This window comes from Ostrea edulis, chromosome 10, assembly GCF_947568905.1.
Source record: "Ostrea edulis chromosome 10, xbOstEdul1.1, whole genome shotgun sequence".
Lineage (NCBI taxonomy): Eukaryota > Metazoa > Mollusca > Bivalvia > Ostreida > Ostreidae > Ostrea > Ostrea edulis.
Window position 1 is genome coordinate 33838052 of NC_079173.1, and position 24646 is coordinate 33862697.

At 35.4% G+C, this 24646-nt stretch overlaps 1 protein-coding gene across 1 annotated transcript; it reads right to left on the reverse strand.

Moving 5' to 3' along the window:
* Positions 1–8623: 8623 nt before the first annotated feature.
* Positions 8624–24430, reverse strand: LOC125665862 (clumping factor A-like). The gene is made up of 6 exons (XM_048898771.2): positions 24321–24430; positions 14136–15715; positions 12707–12813; positions 11112–11217; positions 10340–10449; positions 8624–9993 (listed from the first exon to the last, which is right to left on the reverse strand). Exons 1-6 carry the CDS (start codon positions 24401–24403, stop codon positions 9880–9882), a joined length of 2100 nt encoding a protein of 699 aa, XP_048754728.2. The 5' UTR covers positions 24404–24430; the 3' UTR covers positions 8624–9879.
* Positions 24431–24646: the final 216 nt, after the last annotated feature.

Genomic DNA, 24646 nt, shown 5'->3' on the forward strand with positions numbered 1-24646 from the left:
AACCATGTTCAAGGGCTATGTTACTAGAATTATAAAGAAGGTTGTAAAGTATATCGATAATATTAAAACTCTTCACCAGCTGACTTTGTCATGCATTGGTTCAATGCTTTTAATTGTGAATAACAAGGTGTGTATTTCATGAAATCTATCAGATTTGATTAAATGTTTCTTTGTTTTATCGAATCTTAAAGGCCTCATCAGTGTTATAGGTGGGGGACTCGTCAAAGTCTTGTCAATTTTCTTGTTTTAAATGTCCACTTGTTTTGAGCAATTATAATTCTATTTATTCATATTGAAATTCACATGAACCATTCATTCAGTGCTGCCTTTAAGTTAGAAGCAAACATCTTTATTCTACAGGACACATGTTCAAAAGGTGTATGTATGGTGTATTAAAACTGATTATATATATATATATATATATAGAGAGAGAGAGAGAGAGAGAGAGAGAGAGAGAGAGACATCTTGACTCCTGCTAGACTCAAACCTGCTACCTACAGTTCAGCAGTCGGCTTGCTAACCTACTGAACTACTCGGCTAGGTATTTGAATTGAAAAGAAAAAGTCAAATATTACTGATATTGATGTTTTCATCCATGTTTTTAAAGGAAGTCAGTCATTATGACGATGTAGAGTACCTCCCTAACTAATCTTCTCTTGGAAGTGTTGGTAAACAAAAACAAAGCTACTTTCCGTATGTTTAAGTTTTGTTTTTCCACACTGGCGTAGAAAAGCAAAGAACTTCTAGACTTTTAAGCCTCCTCTTCCACTCACTCCTCTTATTGACAAGTTAACAGGAATTACAACTTTCATTGTTTCAATAAGATAATGTCAATGCTTAAATCAGTAAGTGAAATACATATTTCAATCATAGTAACTGTTGAGATAATAATTATTGAAATAGAAATACAAACTACTGTAACATTATACATCTGAGTACATACAAACTACACTGGCCTACTGTAACATCATGAGTACATATTCAACTCAACCTGAAACAAAACACTCTGCAGGGCCGTTCGACTTCCCACATGGAAGAAAAACAAACCCAGCAGGTAAAGCTGGGATAGCTGGGCTGGGCAGGGTCGTCACACCTGAAAGAAAGGTGAATTTTGAAGTAAATGTTGTATAGTTACAAACAGATGACACAAATTGTTTGTAATATACAGTACTGGATTTGCGTCAGAATCCAACATTTCTTGCTTGTACACTAAAATATGGGAATTTATAGGAATATAGGAATTTCACAGGAATATAGGAATTTCACAGGAATATAGGAATTTTTATGGAAGTATAGGAATTTATGGGAAACTTGACGCCCTGAAAACGTCAGCATGATCACAGAGTGGGGCGGCCCCAGGGTGATACTTTAATCTGTTGGAATTTAAATAAACGTGCGTATACAGCACGGATACTTGTTTCATACATTTATACCATTAGTTAGGAGGGGTGACCCAATTTATGAAACAAGCAGTGGCGGATTTAGAGGGGGCTAAAATTTTCAAATTTAAGGTAAATCGCGGTATCTTGTTTCGCAAAATATACTAAACGATAAAATTAAAAGAAGCAATAAGTTCTTCCACTCCCGGAGAAATAAATGACAAAATCTTTTGATTTCCTGAATTACTTTATTGGGAGAACTTAATTTTTTCCAAAAAACCCTTAAAATGTGGGTCATTTTATTAATTTCACCTTATTAAAATGATAGAAAATAGTACAAATGACTAAATAGGAGAAATATTTCAAGTCCCATAAAATCTGTAAAATCCAGGAGCTTCTTTGGGCGTCGCCCTCTGGACCCCCACCAGGACTTCGTCCTGGACCCACTGCCCCATAAAGTGGCGCCCCTGTAACCGCAATTCCTGGATCCGCCCCTGACAAGTGCCCGTAATATACAGCGGGTATTTTTTATAGGCCTATACAGGGACGGATTTAGGAATTGTGGTTATGGGGGGCGCCACTTTATGAGGCAGTGGGTGCAAAGCGAAGCCCTGGTGGGGGTCCAGAGGGCGAAGCTCCTGGATTTTACAGGTTTTATGGGGCTTGAAATAATTTTCCTATTAAGTCATTTGTACTATTTTCTATCATTATGATAAGGTGAAATTAATAAAATGACCCAAATTTTAAAGGGATTTTAGGAAAAAATTAAGTTCTCCCAATAAAGTAATTCAAGAAATCAAAGGATTTGTCATTTATTTCTCTGGGAGTGGAAGAAATTATTGATTCTTTTATCGTCTAGTACATTTTCCGAAACAAGATACCGCGATTTACCTTAAATTTGAAAATTTTAGGGGGGGGGGGGGGTCGCCGGCTGCGCCCCCCTCTAAATCCGCCACTGCTATACGTCGATGAATTAACAATGAAGAGTAATGTACAATAGTTTTGTAAGATTGACTTTTTATGAAGGAATAATTAGTTTACGTTGTCATAATGGCTGACTTCCTACAGAAACGTGAATGAAAATATAAACATCAGCAAAAACCTAAACACGTACGTACATGTATATCTATACATTCTTGTTAATTAAATCTAGCTGCGTCGCTCAGAAGTTGACGTGTCGACTGCTCATCTTTAACCAATTGGTTCGTGCGTTTTATGTATTCATTTTTATTTCAAAATTATACTTTCTACAAAAACTGCATTTTTTTTAAGTAGGCCTAAATGAGATAAATTTGATTTTTTCTCTAAGGGAATAGATATCTGAATATAATTTTTGGGGGTGGGGGTATGTCCTCATTCTGTCAGACGAGGAATTCAGTCCGATTCCGAATTAGGAAATGTGTTCCAATTCTGTTTGATTCATGGTTTTCTTTCCTTTCGTGTCTTTATGTCCCTGCTGCAAAATGGCCATGTAGTACCCCCCTATTCCTTTCTGTAGTTTACCAGACATGTTACTCAGTGGCGGATTTAAGGGGGGGGGGGGGGGGGGCAGGCGCCCCCCCCCCCCCCCCCCTAAAATTTTCAAATTTAAGGTAAATCATGCTATCTTGTTTAGAAAAATGTACTAAACGATAAAAGAAGCAATAATTTCTTCCACTCCCGGAGAGATAAATGACAAAATCTTTTGATTTCTTGAATTACTTTATTGGGAGAAGTTAATTTTTTTCGAAAAACCCTTAAAATTTGTTTCATTTTATTAATTTCACCTTATAAAAAATTTACTAAATAGGAGACATATTTCAAGCCCCATAAAATCTGTAAAATCCAGGAGCTTCCGGGGGCTTCGCCCCCTGGGCCCCCACCAGGGCTTCGCCTCAAGGCGGCCCCCTGCCTCATAAAGTGGCGCCCCCCGTAACTGCAATTCCTGGATCCGCCCCTGTTACTACCCTATTCCTTTCTGTAGTTTACCAGACATGTAGTACTACCCTATTCCTTTCTATAATTTACCAGAACAGATTATTTATCTATTCATGATTATTCATTTTCTAATTTTCAAATGTATATGATTTTATACGATGGATGACAAAAAAAGGGGGTGGGGTTCACTTAGATTGACATATACACATTCTTTAAGTATTTCATACGCGGGTCATTATCAAATTTCGCAGATTTTTCAGACTTAGAAGAGCTACAGTTCTGCAGCTATATTTTGGTCTGATGTTTAAAAAACTCAGTAATTCTATAATTTTAACTGACACAAAATGGTATATCTGAGACACTATTTTAAAAACCTTCCTCTCTTTTTAACATGATACCTGCATTATTACAAAATGACACAAAAATATTATTACAGGTTAAATAGATTCATTTAAATCTTATTTTAAGAAAAGTTTGATACTGATATATGACCATCTTTGTCTGCGATCAAGAAAATTGTTCATGTAACACCAATGACAAAATGTGTTTGACCACTGACAAGTAAATTACACCACTGACATAAAAAGAACAGAAGTGGACCCAAACACTTTAACAGTAAAGCTAAAAATGAATATCCTTTGAATAATTTCATACATTTACTTTAAATGAAAAAGAAATCGGACAAGAATATGTTTGCTTGTACGTACAAATGATGAAGGTGTGTGTTACACCACTTATATTGTCGTTACTCCACTGATCATAGTGTTTGGGTAAGTTACATATGCAATAATAAATTATGTCAAAGGTAATCACTAAAAGTGTCAACATACTTACACCAAATACAAATTTCAAATATATATCTTTATTAGGTCACCTGAGATACCAGGTGACCTATTGCTTTTGGTCTGTGTCTATTGTCATGCGTTGTACATTAACAATTGAACAATTTTAACTTCTTGATAACTACCATTCCAAATTCTGATGCATCCTTGGGACAAGGGGGAATAAATTGTAAATTTCAGGACACCTGCACCCCTGGGGCCTCAGGGGATGAGCAAAAATTGACCCAGTTTCAAAAATGTTCTTTAAAACCGCAAATCTGTAAGGAAAACTAAATTTCACGAAGAGCAGGAAGTCCTCTGCCACAATTGTACATTTCATGGTCCCTGGGGTATAAGACTAAGGTTCTGATTCAGTCAGACTCCATGGTGGGGAACAAACTTAGCATATATAGTGTGTATGTGTAAATCATTTAAGTAACATTTTCCTTAATGCTTAATTGGATACTTAAATTATAAGGAGCAGGTCTGTCTTTTACCAAAATTGGAAATGGGGTAAGGGTGTGGTATCAGGGTGGGGTCAAATGGTCATAGTGATTACATGTGTATGTTTAAGTGTGTCTTCTTTTCAATAACTACCTTTCCAATGGGATCCATTTTTCACATTGCAGCACGAGTTATCCCCCCAATACAGAGGGCGCACAGCACGTTGAGGTCACCAAGTGATTGCATCATTATAAGGAATATATAGAAAATTTACCATTTCTTATTGTAATTAAGTGCCAGTTGAGGAATTTTTATAGAAATTGTTTCCAGGTGTCTGTTATTATATTTTTACATATTACTCATGAAAGTTTTGGTATTAATTGTATCATAACTTGGACAGAATTAAACATCAAATACTGGAGATAGGTTTATAACCCTGGGCACCCCTTTCCCTTCTCTTCAATTTGATGAAAGGTATATTCTAAAAAGTGTTCTCTGTAAAATGAAGAAACTAGACCTTAATTATGATTTGTAATACCATTTTCTAATAAACTTCAAAACTTGTTATTTTGTCAATGGAAACACAATTTAATCATTGGTGTTACATAAAATATACAGCTAATTTCAATAGTCTAAGACAATTGTCAAATGGAATATGCATTGCAATGATCCCAAAAGTCGCAATTTCTATTAAAAACAAAAGAAAAATGTAGAAAGTTATAACATTAAGCATAAATCCATTGTCTTTTCTTGAGAAAATTGTAATGTCAATGGTATAACAAATTTAGTCAATAGTGTAACACTTGAAATATCTTATATCTAATATATTCATATGACGGCTTTAATTTGACCAAAATGACCTACCTGCAGATAATAATGTTAATTGTGACTAAGCTAAATCAATTGATTTATCATTGTTGGTTATTTAGAATTTTACCATATAATACAAACATGTCAGTGGTGTTACAATTTTCCTCAGTTGTGTAACATATTCTTTGTTACACAATTGACAATTACACCAATGATGTATTGAGGTTAAATATGTCGATGTAGCCTTAGGAGTTCATTAAATACAGATAGCAGCAAGCTACATCTGAATTAGATCTATAATGGGAACTATCGATGAACATCCCATGCTTCTATTTTGAAAATTATTTGTGAAATCAGTGTTACACCATTGACTTGTTTTAAACTGTACTCATTAAACCCAACTTACCAAATTTGAAAATATTTCACGATCACAAATCACACTGTTTCAAGCATTGTTTTTGGTGACAGGAAGTGATGTCACTAATGACAGGGGGTATTCACACTGTATTTTTAGATTTTACATCTCTGTTACACCACTTATCAGAAATTTTTGTACATGAGTATTTGACCTTCTCATGATATTTTGTCAAAACTTCAGAATCATAATTTCATGAAAAATTTCAAAAGAAAGTACACTATTACATGGTGCAAGTTTATTTTTAAAATGAAATATGAAATTTAATTATGGTTTTGTACCTGAAAGAGAAGATCGGGATTTATTGACAGCCTCAAAACGCCAATTTCCGTAGGTTGGGGTCAATTTTCTTCTTTAAATGTATGACAAAAATTAAAAATATGCATTGTAATATGACACCTTATTTATACTTGATTCGTGGATATTCATTTTTTTTTTCCATTTACATAGCTTATTAACAAGATTTTTTTAAAGTGACTGAAAAATCTGCGAAATTTGATAATGACCCACATGTATACATAACTCATAAGCAGTACTTGTTTCCTTACGGGTTCCAAGTGAAGTCGTTAAACTAGCACCCCACTGATTGGTGCTACAGACAACACACCAAATATCTAGCTTCCTAAATCAAAACATGGTAGAAAAAAGTCCGGAAAACAAAAAATGAGGAAGTTCATTCAACCATGATACTAAATCTTATAATTTTCGTCAGAATGGGTCAGCTGGAATAAAGGTGAAATACCTAGCAAATTTCACTTTCTTTATCAAAGCATGGCGACAAAAAGTCCGGAAAACTAATTAGTGACAGACAGACGGACAGCCAATCAATAGTCCCCCTTGACTACGTCGGTAGGGGCCTAATAGCAGTTTTCATGTTGGAAGTTACTTTTTAGATCGCATCACTTGATCTCTAGAAACGTAAAAATACCATCAATAATCGTATTGTCATTCATTTACAAAGATAAGAAGACGTGATATTTTGAGGAAAATTTCCTGTAGCTAACTTTATATATATTGATTCAAATGTCTGTTATGCATGAAATGAATAAGGTCAACATGTTGTAGACTTCAAACTAACCAGGTTTTGTTTTCAATATCTAGTTAATTTCCGTTCACATGAATCAAGGAATTCTAGGCTTGAATCTCATGTTGTACATAGTAGAGCTTGCCAGTCCTGATGCTGTACCTAGATGTTAGTTCTGTGTTCTTTGACGAACTCAGCGACCAATGATGTCCCAAATGTGCTTTTAAAATAAGGTTCAAATTTGGACTTAAAACTGAGCTATTGGTAAAAACGGTTCTAAGTATCCTTCCGCGTGCATTGTCCTCCCCAACAGGTCTGAACTGGTATATATCTACAGATAATTGAACGTCTCAATGACATATCTACATGTACTTCCATCATTCCAACTATCTATCACTGCTAATTTTTATATATATATATATATCTGTGTGTGTGTTGTAATCAAAGGTAGACTGAATTGCGATATATATACATACATGTGTGTGAGAGTGAGGGAAGTAGATCATTTTGACTTGTGAAGTTCTATTATCTTCAGTCTGCTACAGTAATCCCAGTTGCTGGGGTAGGCAACAGTTGGCGCGATGTTATGCCGGCTCTCCTGAGATTTCTGTCGTATCTTTCCAAACACGTCCTCCAGGATCTGTTCTACTGTGACCCGAGTTACGTTCTCTAGGACCTGTTCTACTGTGACCCGAGTTACATTCCCTAGGACCTGTTCTACTGTGACCCGAGTTACATCCTCCAGGACCTGTTCTACTGTGACCCGAGTTACGTTCCCTAGGATCTGCTTCACTGCAACCCGAGTTCTCTACGTTCTCTAGGACCTGTTCTACTGTGACCCGAGTTACGTTCCCTAGGACCTGTTCTACTGTGACCCGAGTTACGTTCCCTAGGACCTGTTCTACTGTGACCCGAGTTACGTTCCCTAGGATCTGTTCTACTGTGACCCGAGTTACGTTCCCTAGGACTTGTTCTACTGTGACCCGAGTTACATCCTCCAGGACCTGTTCTACTGTGACCCGAGTTACGTTCCCTAGGATCTGCTTCACTGCAACCCGAGTTCTCTAGGCACCTTACGTCGTTGATATATGTTCTACATATTGGGTCGTCAGCACAGAGGCGATCTCAAACTTAGCCAAAAACGAATCAAAAGGGGCTTTCGTCCTTTAATCTAGCTCCACTGATCATTGCCTTGTTTCAGTGGAGCTGTTGAAGGTCTGGCGCGTTTAGAGCACAGGGTCCCAGGCTGATGGAACACATGCCGGTGTAATAGGAAGGGAGAAAATGCAACGGACCAAGACCACCGGATCCCCTGAATCTCCAGTCAGGTGCCAACAGAGCTATCTGGCTTCTGACGATCGAACCCAGCTGACCGCTACATTCCTCCCTCCTTAAATGTCTTCACAATTAAAGACATCAATCCATAGGATCTTTATCCCCTGGCAGGCATTTTCACCTGTCAGTTCCAGGGGGCTTGTCTACGGCACCAAATGTGATAAGGGAGAAAATGCAACTGACCAGATCGGGATTCGAATCCAGCCCCCTGAATCTCTAGTCAGGTGCTCTACCAAATGACCTATCTATCGAACCCGGCTGACTGCTACACAGAGAATACTTTGCTATAGTAACTATTTTGGATTCAAATTCCAAATGTTTAGAATAAATCGTTAGTAATAATTTCTTTCAGGATGCACACGGGATCGATGGAGTTAGTCTGCCTTTAACTGTATCTTGTTCCCTTACATGAACGTATTCACAAAGTCCCTGCCATCCTGAGTACATCTCGGCTTTTTCAAAGCAACAACAATATAAATGAAGAAGTTCATTGATTTATTTACAAAATGTTGATGTTATTTTCAATATGTACAAATAAGACTAGTTTTTTTCTATGTTGACAGTAAATGAATAAATAATGAATATTAGAGTTGGGACAGAGTGATGCTAGTAATCAAACAAAAGAGATCAGTCATGTGACGTGAGTTAGAAAAATAAATATATTGCACATCTTACCTGTAAAAGTCTTGCAAAAATAAACTGACAATCTCTTAAAACCAAAAATAAACTGACCTGAGACACAAAGTGAAGATAAATACAATCAAAGGCAAGGTTTTGACCAAAAAAAAATAAAAATCGAAGAGGATAATACTTCATATGTTTGATCTTGAGCAGCCAACAAAAAAAATGTACAAGATTGTAAAAAATCTCATGCAACAAGAACACATATTCTGTCTAAAATAACATAGGAAATGCTACACAAATATCTCACTAGACAAACAACTTTGAACAACAGTTTAATATAACCTAGTCTTATTTCTTGCCATCTTTACTCTCAACAAAAACACAAGCATTCAGATTGTAAACTTTTTTCAACCAATCTATCTGAACATATTTCAAATGGACTTGGTGCTCTAAAAATGAAACTGCACCAGTGCTACCTCAGCAATGAAATAACTACACAACAATAAAAATCCCTGTATAGAAAATGCTTACCAGTCGAAAACAAAATGCAAGCAAAATTCCAAAAGGGATGTACATTCTAAAAATTCAAGAAACATTTTTTTAATCTAAAATTTATAAACCAGGGAAATAACATAGGCTTTGGTCGCCTTGTTAAAATTTTGTCTTTTAATAAAATCAAAATTTCAGTAACACAAATGCGTAAAAACACAAGAGGCTAAAAACATGAACAATAATTAAAAACAATAGAAAACAAAACATCTGTCACATATGAAAGCATCCTTTATTAAACAAATAATACTGTCCTATCCGCGATTTCTTTCTTAATTGGATGCAGAAAACACTAATCGCTGAACTCCGAACTCGAATGAAAACAAACATTTCTCGATTCAAAGATTCCGAGAAGGTTGGCACATCTTGAAGTTTCATATACACAGAAAACATACCCTTCCTTAACTTAGAGAAGATTTGAAGATCCCTCGATAGTTTTAGCAGTTCTTGGCCTGGATGTCTTGTTCAGGGAACATGATTCCTAAACAGAGTCGATGCTGTTTATTGCTGAAGGAGTTATCTTTCCTTGATGTCTCTACCATAGCCCCTCATATCAGCTCTCTACCACGGCCACTCCCGTGATGCTCGGGACATGGATTTGCTTCTTCTGACCCTGGTAATGACGATAGGGGAGGGTTTGTCTTCTACGAAAGGGAAGGTAAATTCTTCCGGTCTCTGCCAAAAGAAAAAAGAAAACATATGTCCTGAGAATGCTTATTAAAAATCTGTCAGTCTGTGTCTTTCTTGTTAAGCTGGCATCACAAAATTGATTGTCATAAACCTACCTCTCTGAGGACTGAGCGGGGCTTGATGGGCGTGTTTCTGGGGGAGTGTTGAGAGTGTCAGAGACTTACCTGTCTGAGGACTGAGCTAATAGACTTACCTGTCTAAGAACTGAGTGGGGCTTGATGGGCGTGTTTCTGGGGGAGTGTTGAGATAGTCGGAGACTTACCTGTCTATGGAGTGAGTGGGGCTTGATGGGCGTGTTTCTGGGGGAGTGGTGAGAGTTTCAAAGACTTACCTGTCTGAGGACTGAGCGGGGCTTGATGGGCGTGTTTCTGGGGGAGTGGTGATTAAGAGTGTCATCCTCCAGCTCGGGATTCCAGATGATACGACTAGCATGCTTTGGAGCTGAAACAAGATGAAAATATCTTACTGACAATTAAGAAATAAAATTTTCAAAAATACATGTGCACGATGGCATGAGCTATGATGCTTTATGGCAACACACAACGAGTATCCTGAAAAGTATGCTGGCATGAAGTGTTGAATGTATTTTCAAAATTGAAATTGACTTTTTATATTTAAATTTTACTTTCATTTCTGACAGAATATTCTCAGCCATCAAAATAGTCGTACTACATTTATCAGGATTCATAAGCACATTGTTCACATGCATGAGGAAATGACAAAGATATCAAAGGTAAAAACAATGGAAATGTCAATATTCAATCACATCAGCAGTCACGTAAACTTTACTTGTTACATTAAGAAATCACATCAGCAGTCACATAAACAAACCTTTACTTGTTACATTCAGAAATCACATCAGCAGGCCTGACACATAAACAAACCTTTACTTGTTACATTCAGAAATAAATAGAATTCGTTTGAAAATATATCCTTTCATTTCATGTTTTGTCAATCAGTATGGGTGTTTCTGCTTTGTTCTGTGAACCGTTATCTGAATATCATTCTCTGTTTTGTGCTTAATGTAGAGAAAATAAGAAATGTAAGTCACAGCACTTTTCAAGCAATTGCATGCATTAGAAACAAACTATCTGAAAACTTACGAGGAAAGTGAACCATGGGTGATTCGGACATGTTGAGGTACTGGACGATTCGCTGACCATTACAGATAGTGTGTAGCTTTGTTATAGTATCCACCTCTTGTTCGCTCTGGGAAAAAAAAGAAGAATCACAAACATGAGATACGGACTGTCATTAACCTTGGCTAAGATTCGGCTGGATATATCCCGTGAACAGTAGATATAGGCAGACTTTCACTAATCTCAGCTGTCCTTCCTAATTCATGTCTGGAAATTTGCATTCAGCTTCAGCCAGTTCTAGCCATTAATGTGCACTTTATAGGTGAAACTGCTGTTTGCTTCAAATAAGTCATTTGACTGTTAAACTTTCACTATTGATTTTGTAAGTCATTTGACTGTTAAACTTTCATTATTGATTTTGTAAGTCATTTGACTGTTAAACTTTCATTATTGATTTAGTAAGTCATTTGACTGTTAAACTTTCATTATTGATTTAGTAAGTCATTTGACTGTTAAACTTTCATTATTGATTTAGTAAGTCATTTGACTGTTAAACTTTCACTATTGATTTTGTAAGTCATTTGACTGTTAAACTTTCATTATTGATTTTGTAAGTGATTTCAATGTTAAACTTAACTCTTTCACTATTGATTTTGTAAGTGATTTCACTGTTAAACTAACTCTTTCACTATTGATTTTGTAAGTGATTTGACTGTTAAACTTAACTCTTTCACTATTGATTTTGTAAGTGATTTGACTGTTAAACTCAACTCTTTCACTATTGATTTTGTAAGTGATTTGACTGTTAAACTTAACTCTTTCACTATTGATTTTGTAAGTGATTTCACTGTTAAACTTAACTCTTTCACTATTGATTTTGTAAGTGATTTCACTGTTAAACTAACTCTTTCACTATTGATTTAGTAAGTGATTTCACTGTTAAACTTAACTCTTTCACTATTGATTTTGTATTAAAGTGATTTGACTGTTAAACTAACTCTTTCACTATTGATTTTGTAAGTGATTTGACTGTTAAACTTAACTCTTTCACTATTGATTTTGTAAGTGATTTGACTGTTAAACTTACCTCTTTCACTATTGATTTAGTAAGTGATTTCACTGTTAAACTTAACTCTTTCACTATTGATTTTGCATTGTTTACCTTCTACAGGTATGTATGAAAATCCCAAAATAGAAACAGACTCAATTTTCTGTTCAAATGAGGATTCCCTTGAAGGAATTGTTTATCTCCTCAAATTGAAGAGTTCCTATACTAGTTGTTTATTTTTTTATTATTATTAGTGACATGTAGTAACTGCCCATATCTGCTGTATATCATTAATGAAGAAAAACCAGGTATTAACAGGCACAAGAAAACACCAAACTTGCATCAGAAAAGTCACTTTAAAAGTGTTAGGTGCATAATCATAACAAAAAATTCGCACATTTCCTAAATTTTTCTTCTTCTATTTTTTCTAAATTGAACTAACATTTAGATTTTACCAAAATGACGTTTAAATTTTATCATTGAACTGATGTTTAAACTTGATCAAACTGCTGTTTAGATTTGACTACACTAATGACAGTATCCACGTATATCCACATCAATGTCAACTCACCAGTTTTGGGACTGGTCTGTCCTCACAGCATATCTTGACTCCACCATGGTTGGCCGCTTTACGACGCTCAGCTCGGGGCATCACAGTTTTTGTCTTGCTCACTTTGGCTGAAAAAAAAAGAGAAAAGAAGTTCAGTCAGTCTCACTACAGTCGATTTTATTTGAATAAAGTTCAAAAACAAATTTGCTGCAGTAATTCTTTGTATGGAATAGTTGATGGGATGATTTTAATGTTACACACGATCCCTGTCGCACGACAGACACAGCAGACCAAAAGCTATATAGCAAAAAAAAAAAATAATAATAAAAAACTTTAAACCCCTTTCTTCTTCAGTCGTGTTTATTAAGTGTGGCGACGTAATGCAAGACTGCAGTCATATGTTATGTCTAACATTATATTGCTATGCCAAATAAAAACAGCTGAAGACTGGCAATGCAGTTGAAATATTTAACAAAAGTGTTGTTTTTTTTCTTGTTTTACTGGTCCACTTTGTTTACTTTGTCTTTTTTCAGTTCTTGCTAAGAAACTTACAGTGTAAGAGTTCATTTTTACAGCTTGCTTAATGAGGAAACTTATCGTGTATGAGTTCATTTTTACAGAGCTTAATAAGGAATCTTACCATGTAAGAGTTGATTTAATAAGGAGTTGAATATTACCATGTACAAGTTGAGTCTTACCCGCTATACGGTATTGATTAGCAAGCCAAAAAACAAAATATACATGTAATTTGCAGTATCTATACACATGCATATATTTGTAGATTTAGTGCTAGTTTTTGGTTTTAAATCTAATTATTTGTGTCCTTGGTAAATGGTCACATACAATATAAGCACTTTATATAATTTTTGTATCTGACCTTGCATCCACTTTGTGGCTGTAACACTAGTGATGGGCAATCTGACCAAAAACCATAATCGATCATCATCGGAATCGTCATTTAAGTGGGTTTTTCTCAATATAGTTAACAGAATTATTAAACATATGGAAACCAAAATTTGAATTCTTCTTTGTTCCTTTTGTTCACAGGTAAATAAATCAGAATTTCAACATATCAAGTAATGGAATTTATCTATAATCACAATGTCTAAAACTTATAAGAGTCGGACTCCTCTATCTCATCTGAATATTGAATGTCGTTATTAATTCTCTTGCCATTTAGTTTGCTTGTTTTTTGATCGAGTTTGAAACACAGAAAAGGAAATCTGAACATTATTTTGGGGGTCAACGATGTCGGCGACTTTTATTTTGTAATTGATGTGTAGCACCATAGAGCTCTAAATGATCGACAATCGATCATTGGCGACAATCATTTCATCACTTTGCAACACTATTAGGCACTTTAGCTGATTTAACAAGTACTGATCAATTACTATATTATACTGATAAATTACTATAATATATATAATGATTATAGTTACAGGGGACATACCACTTGTTATTTTGCGGGTATGGGCCTCCGAAGCCTTGGCAGGGATGTATACAGCTGTTGAAAAGTCATCCAAGTTGGTTTCCAGGGTATGAGGAAGGCAAGTCGAGTCACCAGAGGATGATGATGAAGAGGAATCATGACCTTCAAAGGAGTTGTCGAGGCAGGAGGAGGAGAGGGAACTGTCACTATCCTCCTCACCAAAGTAGATCCCGATGATCTCCTGGCACAGTGCCTGTTTACTGACTTCAGGCTTGTCCTTCAGGAGAGGAGCACAGTCGTCTGGATCACTGTTGTACCGATTGTTGCTAACCCAGTAAGCTGTGTTCTGCATGGACAGCTGGACATCGGCCGGTGACTTAGAAGAATCTGAAGGGAGATCTGGAATCATACGGGCTGCGGCATTCTCCAGGACTTCTCGATTCAGACTCCGGTTTCGGACTTGAAGGATGGGACTGCGAAGTTTGGACCTGCTCTGTCTTTCACTCTCACTCCTGCGGAGTTTGGGAACAGGCTTTGGAACGACATCTGGCTCGCAGTATGAGATTCTGTTCCTTGGAAGAGAATCATTTGATGCAGTACTCCTACTGGAATTCAGAGAGTCCATGGAATCACTACCGGTGTGGAAAGATTTGAAAGCACCATCACGGTTTGAAGAAAAGTTAGATGATCCCACTTTAACTGTGGAATTTGGTTGGCCATGGCTCCTGGCATAGGTCGGCAAAGGAGTGACAAGCTGGCGATGAGGCGTTTTCCTGATGACACTCCCATTGGTCTTGATGCGGTTTCCCTTATTTACAGAATTTGTATATACAATTGGATTCCTGGACTTTAGAGAAGCAGCAGGAAGAAAGCACTTGTCCTGGGTAAAGAAACTAGAGCACTCATCAAGATCACTGTCGGAGTCTGTGGAGGTACTGCGTTGGGATGTTGGAGTAATTGTCCTGGATGTTGATTCCAAGTCTGAATCCGAACCAGAGGAATAATTTGCTTGCACACGATCTTCCAGCTCAGAATCACTGGAAGAACCATTACAGGAATCACAACTGCAGGAATCACTAAGTGTGTGGAAGGAGGACGCTGAATTGTCCTGTCTGGAGTTCTCACTTTCCACATCAGCAGAAGCCGCATTATCGTCTGCATTGCCACCTGGATCCTCCAACAGTGAGTCATCCTCCGGGGAAGCTATCGGGGCACGACCCCGGGACTCCTCCCGGATAACGTCTGGAATGTCCGACACTACTCGAGACATGAGACTGGATGATGAGGTGGTGGTGGAGCCTAGTCCACTGTCCAGAGAACTCAGGCTGCTACGAATGGATAGATTGTCTCCCTTGGAATCACCGCTGATCAGCGAATCGCTGTCACGGCCTGAGTCAGTGTCTTTAGGAACATCGCCAGGAGTTAGAGGAGTGCTGTCTTCTCGGAACAACTTGATGTTCTTCTTGCGGAAGCTGGGAATGAAAAGGAGGGTGCGGCGCTTGGTAAGTTTCTTCATCTTGCGCACCTCCTGTTCGGAGAAGGCTTCTGGGTCATTGGACTTCATTGGCTGGTACTCCTCCGTTGGCTGGTACTCCTCCGTGCTGAAACACAAAATCAGTAGAGCTTACTCATCCTGTTTACTGATTACCAAAGAATTTACATTTTTAACATTGTTATTGCAACAAGCCCTTGCTTGGTCTGTAAATCCAGATTAATTTTTTTTTTAAAAAGTTCTTAATTTGGCACTAGGTTTCATAACATGCAAAAAAAAATGTAAACATTGCACTTCACAAAACGCTGCACGTAACATGCAAAACTTTACATACATCTACACTAAACATGTTTTTCCAACAGACAATATGACTGTTCCTAAAACTTTCAAGTACAAGCTACTGTTATTTTAACATTTTATCAGTTTTAGAATCAACATCTAGATAAATTTAGTCCTGTAGACTATACTTAGCTTCAGGCTGGACATTGTAGTGGCCATACAAACTAATTAAGGGCCTGCTGCTATATATAGACAAACAAATGTTGCTAAACAACCCACACAATGAAGACAGGTTAATAACGTGTACAGGTTTCTTGTTATAACATTTATCATCATTTCCCTTTCCTCTGTCTGCTCATCTTAATAGTCACATAATCTCATGGACTAAAGTGGACATTTATCATGTTTATTGGGCGACATTCTATAAATTATAGACGAAATAGAAATCTGCAAGAATCATAATTTGTTTATCATTGTTCCAAGTCTGCAAACTTGAGCAACAGATTTTTCATGGTCGGTAGCTTCAGTTTCCTTTCTGTTTTTATACTCCCATGTACAATGTACTCTACTTGCTTTAATATCGAAATTTGAAAGAAATATATTCATCAGATTAAAGTTCCATCACTGCTTGTTTTGGTACCTCAATTATTCTCTCTCTCTTGTCCTGACTTGATGTCCTGAAAAACCTGCAGTATTCCCTTTTTACAACATCTCTACAAATACCCATTTGTTCAATGTACCTGCAAGGTTCTTCTTAACAAGCACTTGCACTTTGTCTATCAACAGTTTTTGCACCAAGTAAACCCCAGGGCAGTCAATACAACATGCAAAATCGTCTACATACAAACATAGCTCTACATGAAGTAAAAGTGAGTGTAACATTCTTAATTTCTACTTATCAAGGATCAGACAGAAAGAAATATATATATACTTGTACAATGTTCAAGCTTATTAATTCACTGATACATTTTCAATATCCATGCAATAATTATCAGATTAGAGGGTCATTTTTTCAATCTGATTAAAAATAGCTCTATAAGCTCCTTAGACAGGTCAGATGTTGTTAGAAGCATAGCGGATTAAAAACAGCTAATTAAAATTAGATTGTAATTTTTATAGATTATTTTGAGATTATTGTAAATTGATTTTAATGATCCATCATAAAAATGGATGAAAATAATTTTCACTATCATAAACTTAAGCTGAATAGCTGTAAGCAAATTACATGTAGTTCTAAGCTCTGCCTTATTGTCTTTATGTAAATTGAAAAGATCAAAGTAAATTAGAATAATAAACATACAAAACAAAGAGTGTAACCTACCCTATCAAAAAGTCATAAAACCATCAAAATGTATTTCCTATCTATAAAATATTCCAATCTATAAAAACAAGACTGCCCATAAAACAGTAAGCTTTCTCCTGGTCAAACCTCCACTTTTATCTATATCTGACATACTATGCTTAAGAAAATTGGAAACTGGTATGAATGACTCCCCCCATGGGTCTGTCATATTTCCCCACCCCCTGTGGAGAGAATCTGTATATTGGGGTGGGAACAGAAAAGATAAGATTTCCCCACCCCCTGTGGAGAGAATCTGTATATTGGGGTGGGAACAGAAAAGATCAGATTATTTTTGTATTTTTGTAAATCTTATTTATATGTTATGTATATATTTTGATATAGCATCTTAATGGGTTAAAATAGAATGAATTCATACTCTTATCTACACAAAGGGATAAATATTGTAATAACACTGGTTGATTTTAAGAGCCCCCTCCCCCTCCTCTATACTATACTATATAAAGTGCCTGTCATGACGAATTTTGTGTCTTCACTTCAATATTGAACCTACAGTGTCCTACAGATAAATTGTCCTGTTATAAACAACCTCATATAAGTACCAGTGCCATCAGTAGATCCTAATTTCAAACACTGTCACTCTCAACACTACAACCTTCCTGCAAATAATCTGACTTGAAATGAAATGGCAGCCGATCCCTTGTGGGTCTATGACAGTTCCCTATTGATACAGGGTCTGCAGGTATGAGGAGATTATGGGGTGTGAACAAAACCCTTGAGATCACAGCATTTTAAAAGTAAATTTTCAATGCCCTTAGAAAATAATTTGTCAAAGTCACAATTACTTTTAAAACTCCCAGGTTTTTACTTGAATTTTTCTGAAAACTGAAGGAGAGATACTTCTACATATATTTAATTTTGATAATATGAATGTTTTTAATCAATTATGGCATATGAATTATAAATTCTGTCTGAATCAATCCTAGACCTGTCTCAGTCACGTAACAACCAGTCAGAGCTGAAGTTCTTCATCAATTCTTTAAAGCAGGTATTGAGAAATATAAAGCCGATTTTGAAACCATCTGAGGATACCATTAACTTTTATATCCGATTCACTCTATTTTAAAATGAATTTGATCCTAAAAAGGAAGATGTTTCATCTTCTTAAAAGGCAAGTCAATTATTTGCGACATCTTCCATGTACAACTACACATAACCTTAATGGAAATTGACCTTTGACCACAATATATTGGGAAGCATGAATATTCAAAAACTCATTTTTCATGTATTCAAAAATGTTGATTTTTCCCACACCAATAGGTGAAAAATACTCATTTACTGTTCAAATAGACACATTAGTACAACACTGCTCTACATACAAAAACAGGGTACACATTACATATACATGTATAATCGTGGAAAGACTATCCTAAACTACATGTTAATATAATTATTTCATACAATGCCATGACACATGACACCCTGTTTCAGGACCATGACACAATGAAGCACATCCATCCATCTTAGCAGTTAATATATAAAATATAAAATAATAATTTTTACCTTAGGGAAGCCCCACCTTTCACCTCAGAAATAGCAATTTGCCCTTTCTCATGCTCACCCTCTCTCCTAGTTACTTTCCCTGTCATTAATCCCCCCTTCTTTTTCTGTTTGGACTTGTGGCCACTTGATTTTTTATCATCCATACTTTGTATGACTTTGTTGTAATGGCAGACTTCACATGTACACATTATATAAGAAGATCAATCTAAGTATTATTCAGAACTCAAAGAGTAATCATATAGGCACTAAATTAACATTTAATTAGTTAATGCAGTACTTACAAACACAGGGGGAGCCTGTCCAGTATAAACTTCATTATTAACAACCAATTAAAACACCATCCCACACTTTTTGACACTTTGAATATAATCAATTAGCAGTTAAAACTGATGTACAGGGGGACTGGTTGACACTTGAAAGGGGATTCATTTGGACCAACCAGAAGCTGTGATTTTGCTACTACCCCTCAGATAGACCAATCAGGGACTGTGTATCCCCATTTACCTGTACAGGGGAATGTTGTTTTAACAATTAGCAATCCAGAGCTCCCCATTAATACCCTAACTTCTGTATAGATTGATTGGAGGGGCCTACTGCCACAAGTATCCAGGTATACAGTTCCCCACAGGTAAAACAAGAATACTCCAGATATAAATTAATATTTTCAAATTCAATGACACAAATACTTGTGATGAATACATAAACTGCTTAATTATAGAATTAGGATGGTAGTTGTTAATGATATCAATAACAAATTTATAAAACTATGATGAAAGAGGACTGATTGGAGTATTGGTATCAAGTCATATTACACATGATATAATGGTTATAAGGCCAAGTAAAATTAATTAGTAGATTATCATTCAAACTTCACAAAAAAATGGTGGGAGATCTTATTTTTTATTATTTATTTTTCGCCATGGTATTCTTGACCTCGAAAATGCCTTCTCTCATTGAGAAAAGGCTTTATAAATCATAATTACATGTGTATTTGGGTTTCTAAAAGGCAAAGTGAAACAAAGTACGTTTACGATACCGAACCGGACATAAAAATATCCGGAAATCGTAATTTTGAAAAATAAAAAAAAATCGGGGCGGGGCGATTTTCGAGGGGCGGGCGGGAATGATAATCTACTAATTAATTTTACTTGGCCTAACCAATAATAATCTACACATTTCTATACTTTTAAATTTAATTGTGTTTTCATTGTATACATATTACTTATATGTACTAATTTATCATTTAATGTCTAAAGTTTGAATCTTTCAAATTTATAATTATAATTAATTAATTATATAATTAATGTAAACTATTTGTAGATGTGACTTGATATAAATAATAAGAGATCTTTATATTGGTAAACTGTTTGCTCTTTCTTACATAGATCTCTAGTTTACATATTATCCTAGTTATGGTGTACCTACAGAAGCCTGCCCCCCTGGGGATTAATGTACCTGTTTATTCCAGGTACACAGGGTGACACCTGTTCCATTAAGGTAAAATAGGTGTCAATCTTACACCTATTGACTACCTTACACATGTAATTAGAAATCTCTTATACTAACAATCAAATTGACATGTTGATTAGTGTTTAAACACAAAAATAACATGATCATGAATTAGAAAAATAGGAGTGACTAACATCATGCAAAACAGGTTCCCTTTATTCTGCTGCTCCAGACAGTATAATATTAGTCATCATTGATGGGGAATGAGGAACCAGTTTTCACTACCAGGTTCATTTGTTTAATATATCAGGTGGGGACAAGAAACATTGGTGCACGCACCAAAGTTATGGGCCGAACAAATTTCCAAGAGAGTATCATTGTTTCCATAAACTAAAACTGTCTCGTAAACATATTGATTGGACAAGTGTCCAAATTCGACCCATTAACATACAAAATGAACAGTAATCTTTTACTCCTTAAAGATCTGTGAACTACGTGTATGTCCAGTAGGCAAAGGTTCTCCAGTGGACTTTTTTAAAGAGCAGTCTGAACCTTAACCTTAAACCATTGTGACCTCAGAATAATGTGTTTATATGCTGCTTTACGTCTCATTCTCGAATTTTTCACTCTTATAGAGACGTCACCTTCGGGCGAATTGAGCAGTGAGGGTTCTTTATCGTGCTAACGCCTATCGTGACACAGGACCATGGCTTACAAGCCTCATCTGAATGACCTAAAAATAATAGATATGGGTTATTCTGCTCCTTGGATGTTATAAGTTTGATGAATATTTACAATGTTCATTATTGGAAAATATTGAGCTTTTATCACTTGAATATATTAAGCAAACATTTTCTAATGTGCAAAATAATTCAACCAATGACTGTTGCATGAATACTGCATTAATTTAATTTCACACTTTCCATATTAAAACTGTGACATTTAATTTGGGTTATCCAAATATCATAACCTTTCGCTATGAAATAAATCAGATTTATTCAAGATTGAAAATTTTATTGGCACAACCTGTGACAATATTTAACAAAATAGTATAATGCAATAATCAAAACATTCTTTAGCACCCTTGGAATTATGCATTTTTCAAAACAAAACAAAAATGACGCCACCTCTATAAATAGGTCAGCAGATAAGCGCACGTGACCTGTGTGTTACACAAAAAAAACAACAACAACAACAACAAAAAAACCAAAAAACAAATGTTTAAAAAACACCACCGAATTACTTTACATACAAAATGAAAACGTATCATGATAATCAGTAATCCAACTTAAAAAAAAAATACACACTCATCCCGCAGAAACTCATACGCTTCTCAAATTCTTATTTCATAGAATGGGCCGGCTTGTGCCGGCCCATAATGAAATTCTGGCAAGAAAAGTTCTCTGTTAAATTCTTATCAGGGGTCTATGAAAAAATTTGGCCCTTGTCAAAATAAAGATTATTTTTAAACATAATACTTTTCCTAAAGGCTTACATTTTGTGATTTTATTATCATATTGTATAAAATAGACTGTTTACGACGAAGGGGGGGGGGGGGGTATTGTACTATATCTTCATTGGGGATTATGTACTGCACTAGACACAAATAATATTGCACTATATCTTCATTGGACTAGATAGTAAGACTGAAACAATTCACAGAAATATTGATACTGTTCTCAATATAAACGTTCAATTTCAATGTTTTATTCATTCTGACTCAATTTTCTGTTCATCAGGCTCAGCCGTACTTATTATTTTTACCCGGATAGGGAACAAAATAGTGTCAAATAACGTTCAGACTGTTGTTTACCTTGAGTCTGATGAAAATAATAATGCACTTTATTGGTTTGAACTACAGAGCCAACACGTATCTTATCATTTGGCAGTTTGGAAACATTTTGCTTTTTGATAAGATTTTGAATGTGAATCTTGGTAATTAAATTTTTCTTCAATGTTAATATTGGTTTCTTCTGTAAATTGTATTGTATTGAGAGTATTGAATTGTGGCATTTAAGTATTACAATACGTATTGTATCATGAAGGAGGCGTATCGTTTCAGCCCTACTAGATGGAGATAATATAATTAATAAATGTGCACAGAAATTTATATCAATCATGCCTATAGATCACTCACTAACACATTTATTTAGCATACAACCTGATAGTGAAAGTTGATAACAAGTGTTTAATCAAGCAAAGAGAGCATTTCCTGCTTAAGCAGATTAGATGGGAGATTTCTGTAGTTGTCAACTCAGCATGCATTGTTATTATAACTTACAATTATAGACCTACAGGATTTAAATATTTTTTATGGATACAACTGTCACGAAATTGTCAAAGTTCATACAATATAAATACATCAGCAAGTTCTCCACAGAGGGAACAGCACCCCACCCCCCTTTTTTTTAATCTGGTGCCCAAAGCCCATTTAGCAATCCATTTGATGCTCTGCCCCCAACCAAGTTTCGCCTTGACATATCTGTGAAATAAAATGGTGATATGTCTGTGTTTCAGTATGGTGACCAGTTCTATAGATCTCTATTGTTTAATCAGTACTCCAGTGCACTGCTTCACCACACACCACTGGTCAACAGGAGAAAACAAAGTGGTCTTTCACAGGAACTGTTCATAAACAGCAATTATTTTGAAGAGTTTTTTTGTCCTTCTTCCAAGGTAAAATAACTGTCTATCAATTACCTTAATGGACAATTAAACTATCACAGAGAACATTTAATATGTAAACATGATTGCTGTAATCATCTCATGTTTGTTTTGGAATATTTTCTTTATAAACTGTGTCATTATGATGTATTTTATTGATGAGCTGTATAGCTTAAAGTTAATGAAGAATTGAGTATCTAAAAGACCCTAAAAAATATTCTATATTCTGTAAACATAAGAGATTTTCAAGTCTAATATATCGCCTTAGGCATATAATGTGCTGTGCATAGAAAAATCACAAGAGTGACCACTCTAGGTCTGTACATGTCATAATATAGAATGGAAATGAATTACAAATTCAAATCATTGAGACAAAATAAAAATCTTTTAAAGAGTGTAATTTTTAGTCTAAATCATTTTTTCCATTGATATGTATACATAATATAGGGATTAGTTAGCAGCTACAAATGTTCATCTCCAGAACTGTTCTGTGGATATTTTAGTAGACATTCACAATGTTCATCTCCAGAACTGTTCTGTGGATATTTTAACAGACATTCACAAATGTCTATATAATATTGTACATACTGTAGAAGATTTCCAATTTTTTTAACACTGTAAGTATATATGATAATGAATATTCAATAATTTTATAATAATGATGACTCAACAATATTGTACATGCTATTAGTCTTTATAGTATTATAGCTATTCAAAGAAGAAAAAGTAACCAACGTCAAGTGTGAATTTCTTGTATGATAATGAGAGGAAACGAATGTCTTTCCAAGATTAAATGGTTAAATTTCTTTTGATCATGTTAATGTAAATTAGACCACAGACATACTATTTGAAATAGGAAGGGGGTCTTTGGGAGTCATTACTTTTGTCTCGCGCCTTTACAAACGCTACTGATGATAATCATAATGGCTGTGTTAAAAATAATTCCGAGATTTTCATTAAACATTGATAAATGTAATGACTAAATTAGCCTATTTGACGCATCTTTTCACTGTCTCAACCAAAATATAAAAGATCATAAAAATCATAATTTTCGGTTAGATTCTATACATTGCAAACAGCAGCCCTAGATTTACAAATCAGTAACCCCCAGTAGCTAGGTGGTAGTGAATGTCGCACAGTAGCCCGAGTAGGCTAGACGATTGTTACAATCAACAATGTACATCACATCACACATACAGCACTAATATTTATATTGTGTATACTTTATATAAATAAAACAACATGTGGAAATACTTCATAAAACATATTTTCAATTTATTTATCTTTTACTGCAGTGCATATATCGCATCATCAGCTCGCTAAAGCATCATGTAGTTGAACCCTTTGTTTTACCACGTGCTAACATTCCCGATTTAATGTGTATGACCTTGATACAAATGAAAATATATGAAGTAATGATAAAAAAGGATGGTATATCTAAGTAAAATTATGTTCTTACCGTATAAATTCATTCTGGAAGTCCGCGGTTTTCTTTCGAGAAATGTTTGTTTTCTTTCGGAGCCATTCAAATTTCGCGTCCATACCCACAATGCATCAGCACTAATCTACGGGCGGTAACCGTGCCTTTGTTCGCATGTATAATTTTAAGATAATCTCGCTGATCAAATAAATGATTGCACAATCAATTGTCGAACACAGTACTTTTGATGTTCTTTTACATGAATGACTTATCACTACGCACTGGGGGAAAAACAACAACTTTGATTTCAATGGTGTTTTTCTAGTCACTGCTAACGTCAGGGCCGTAAATTACATGGAGGCGGA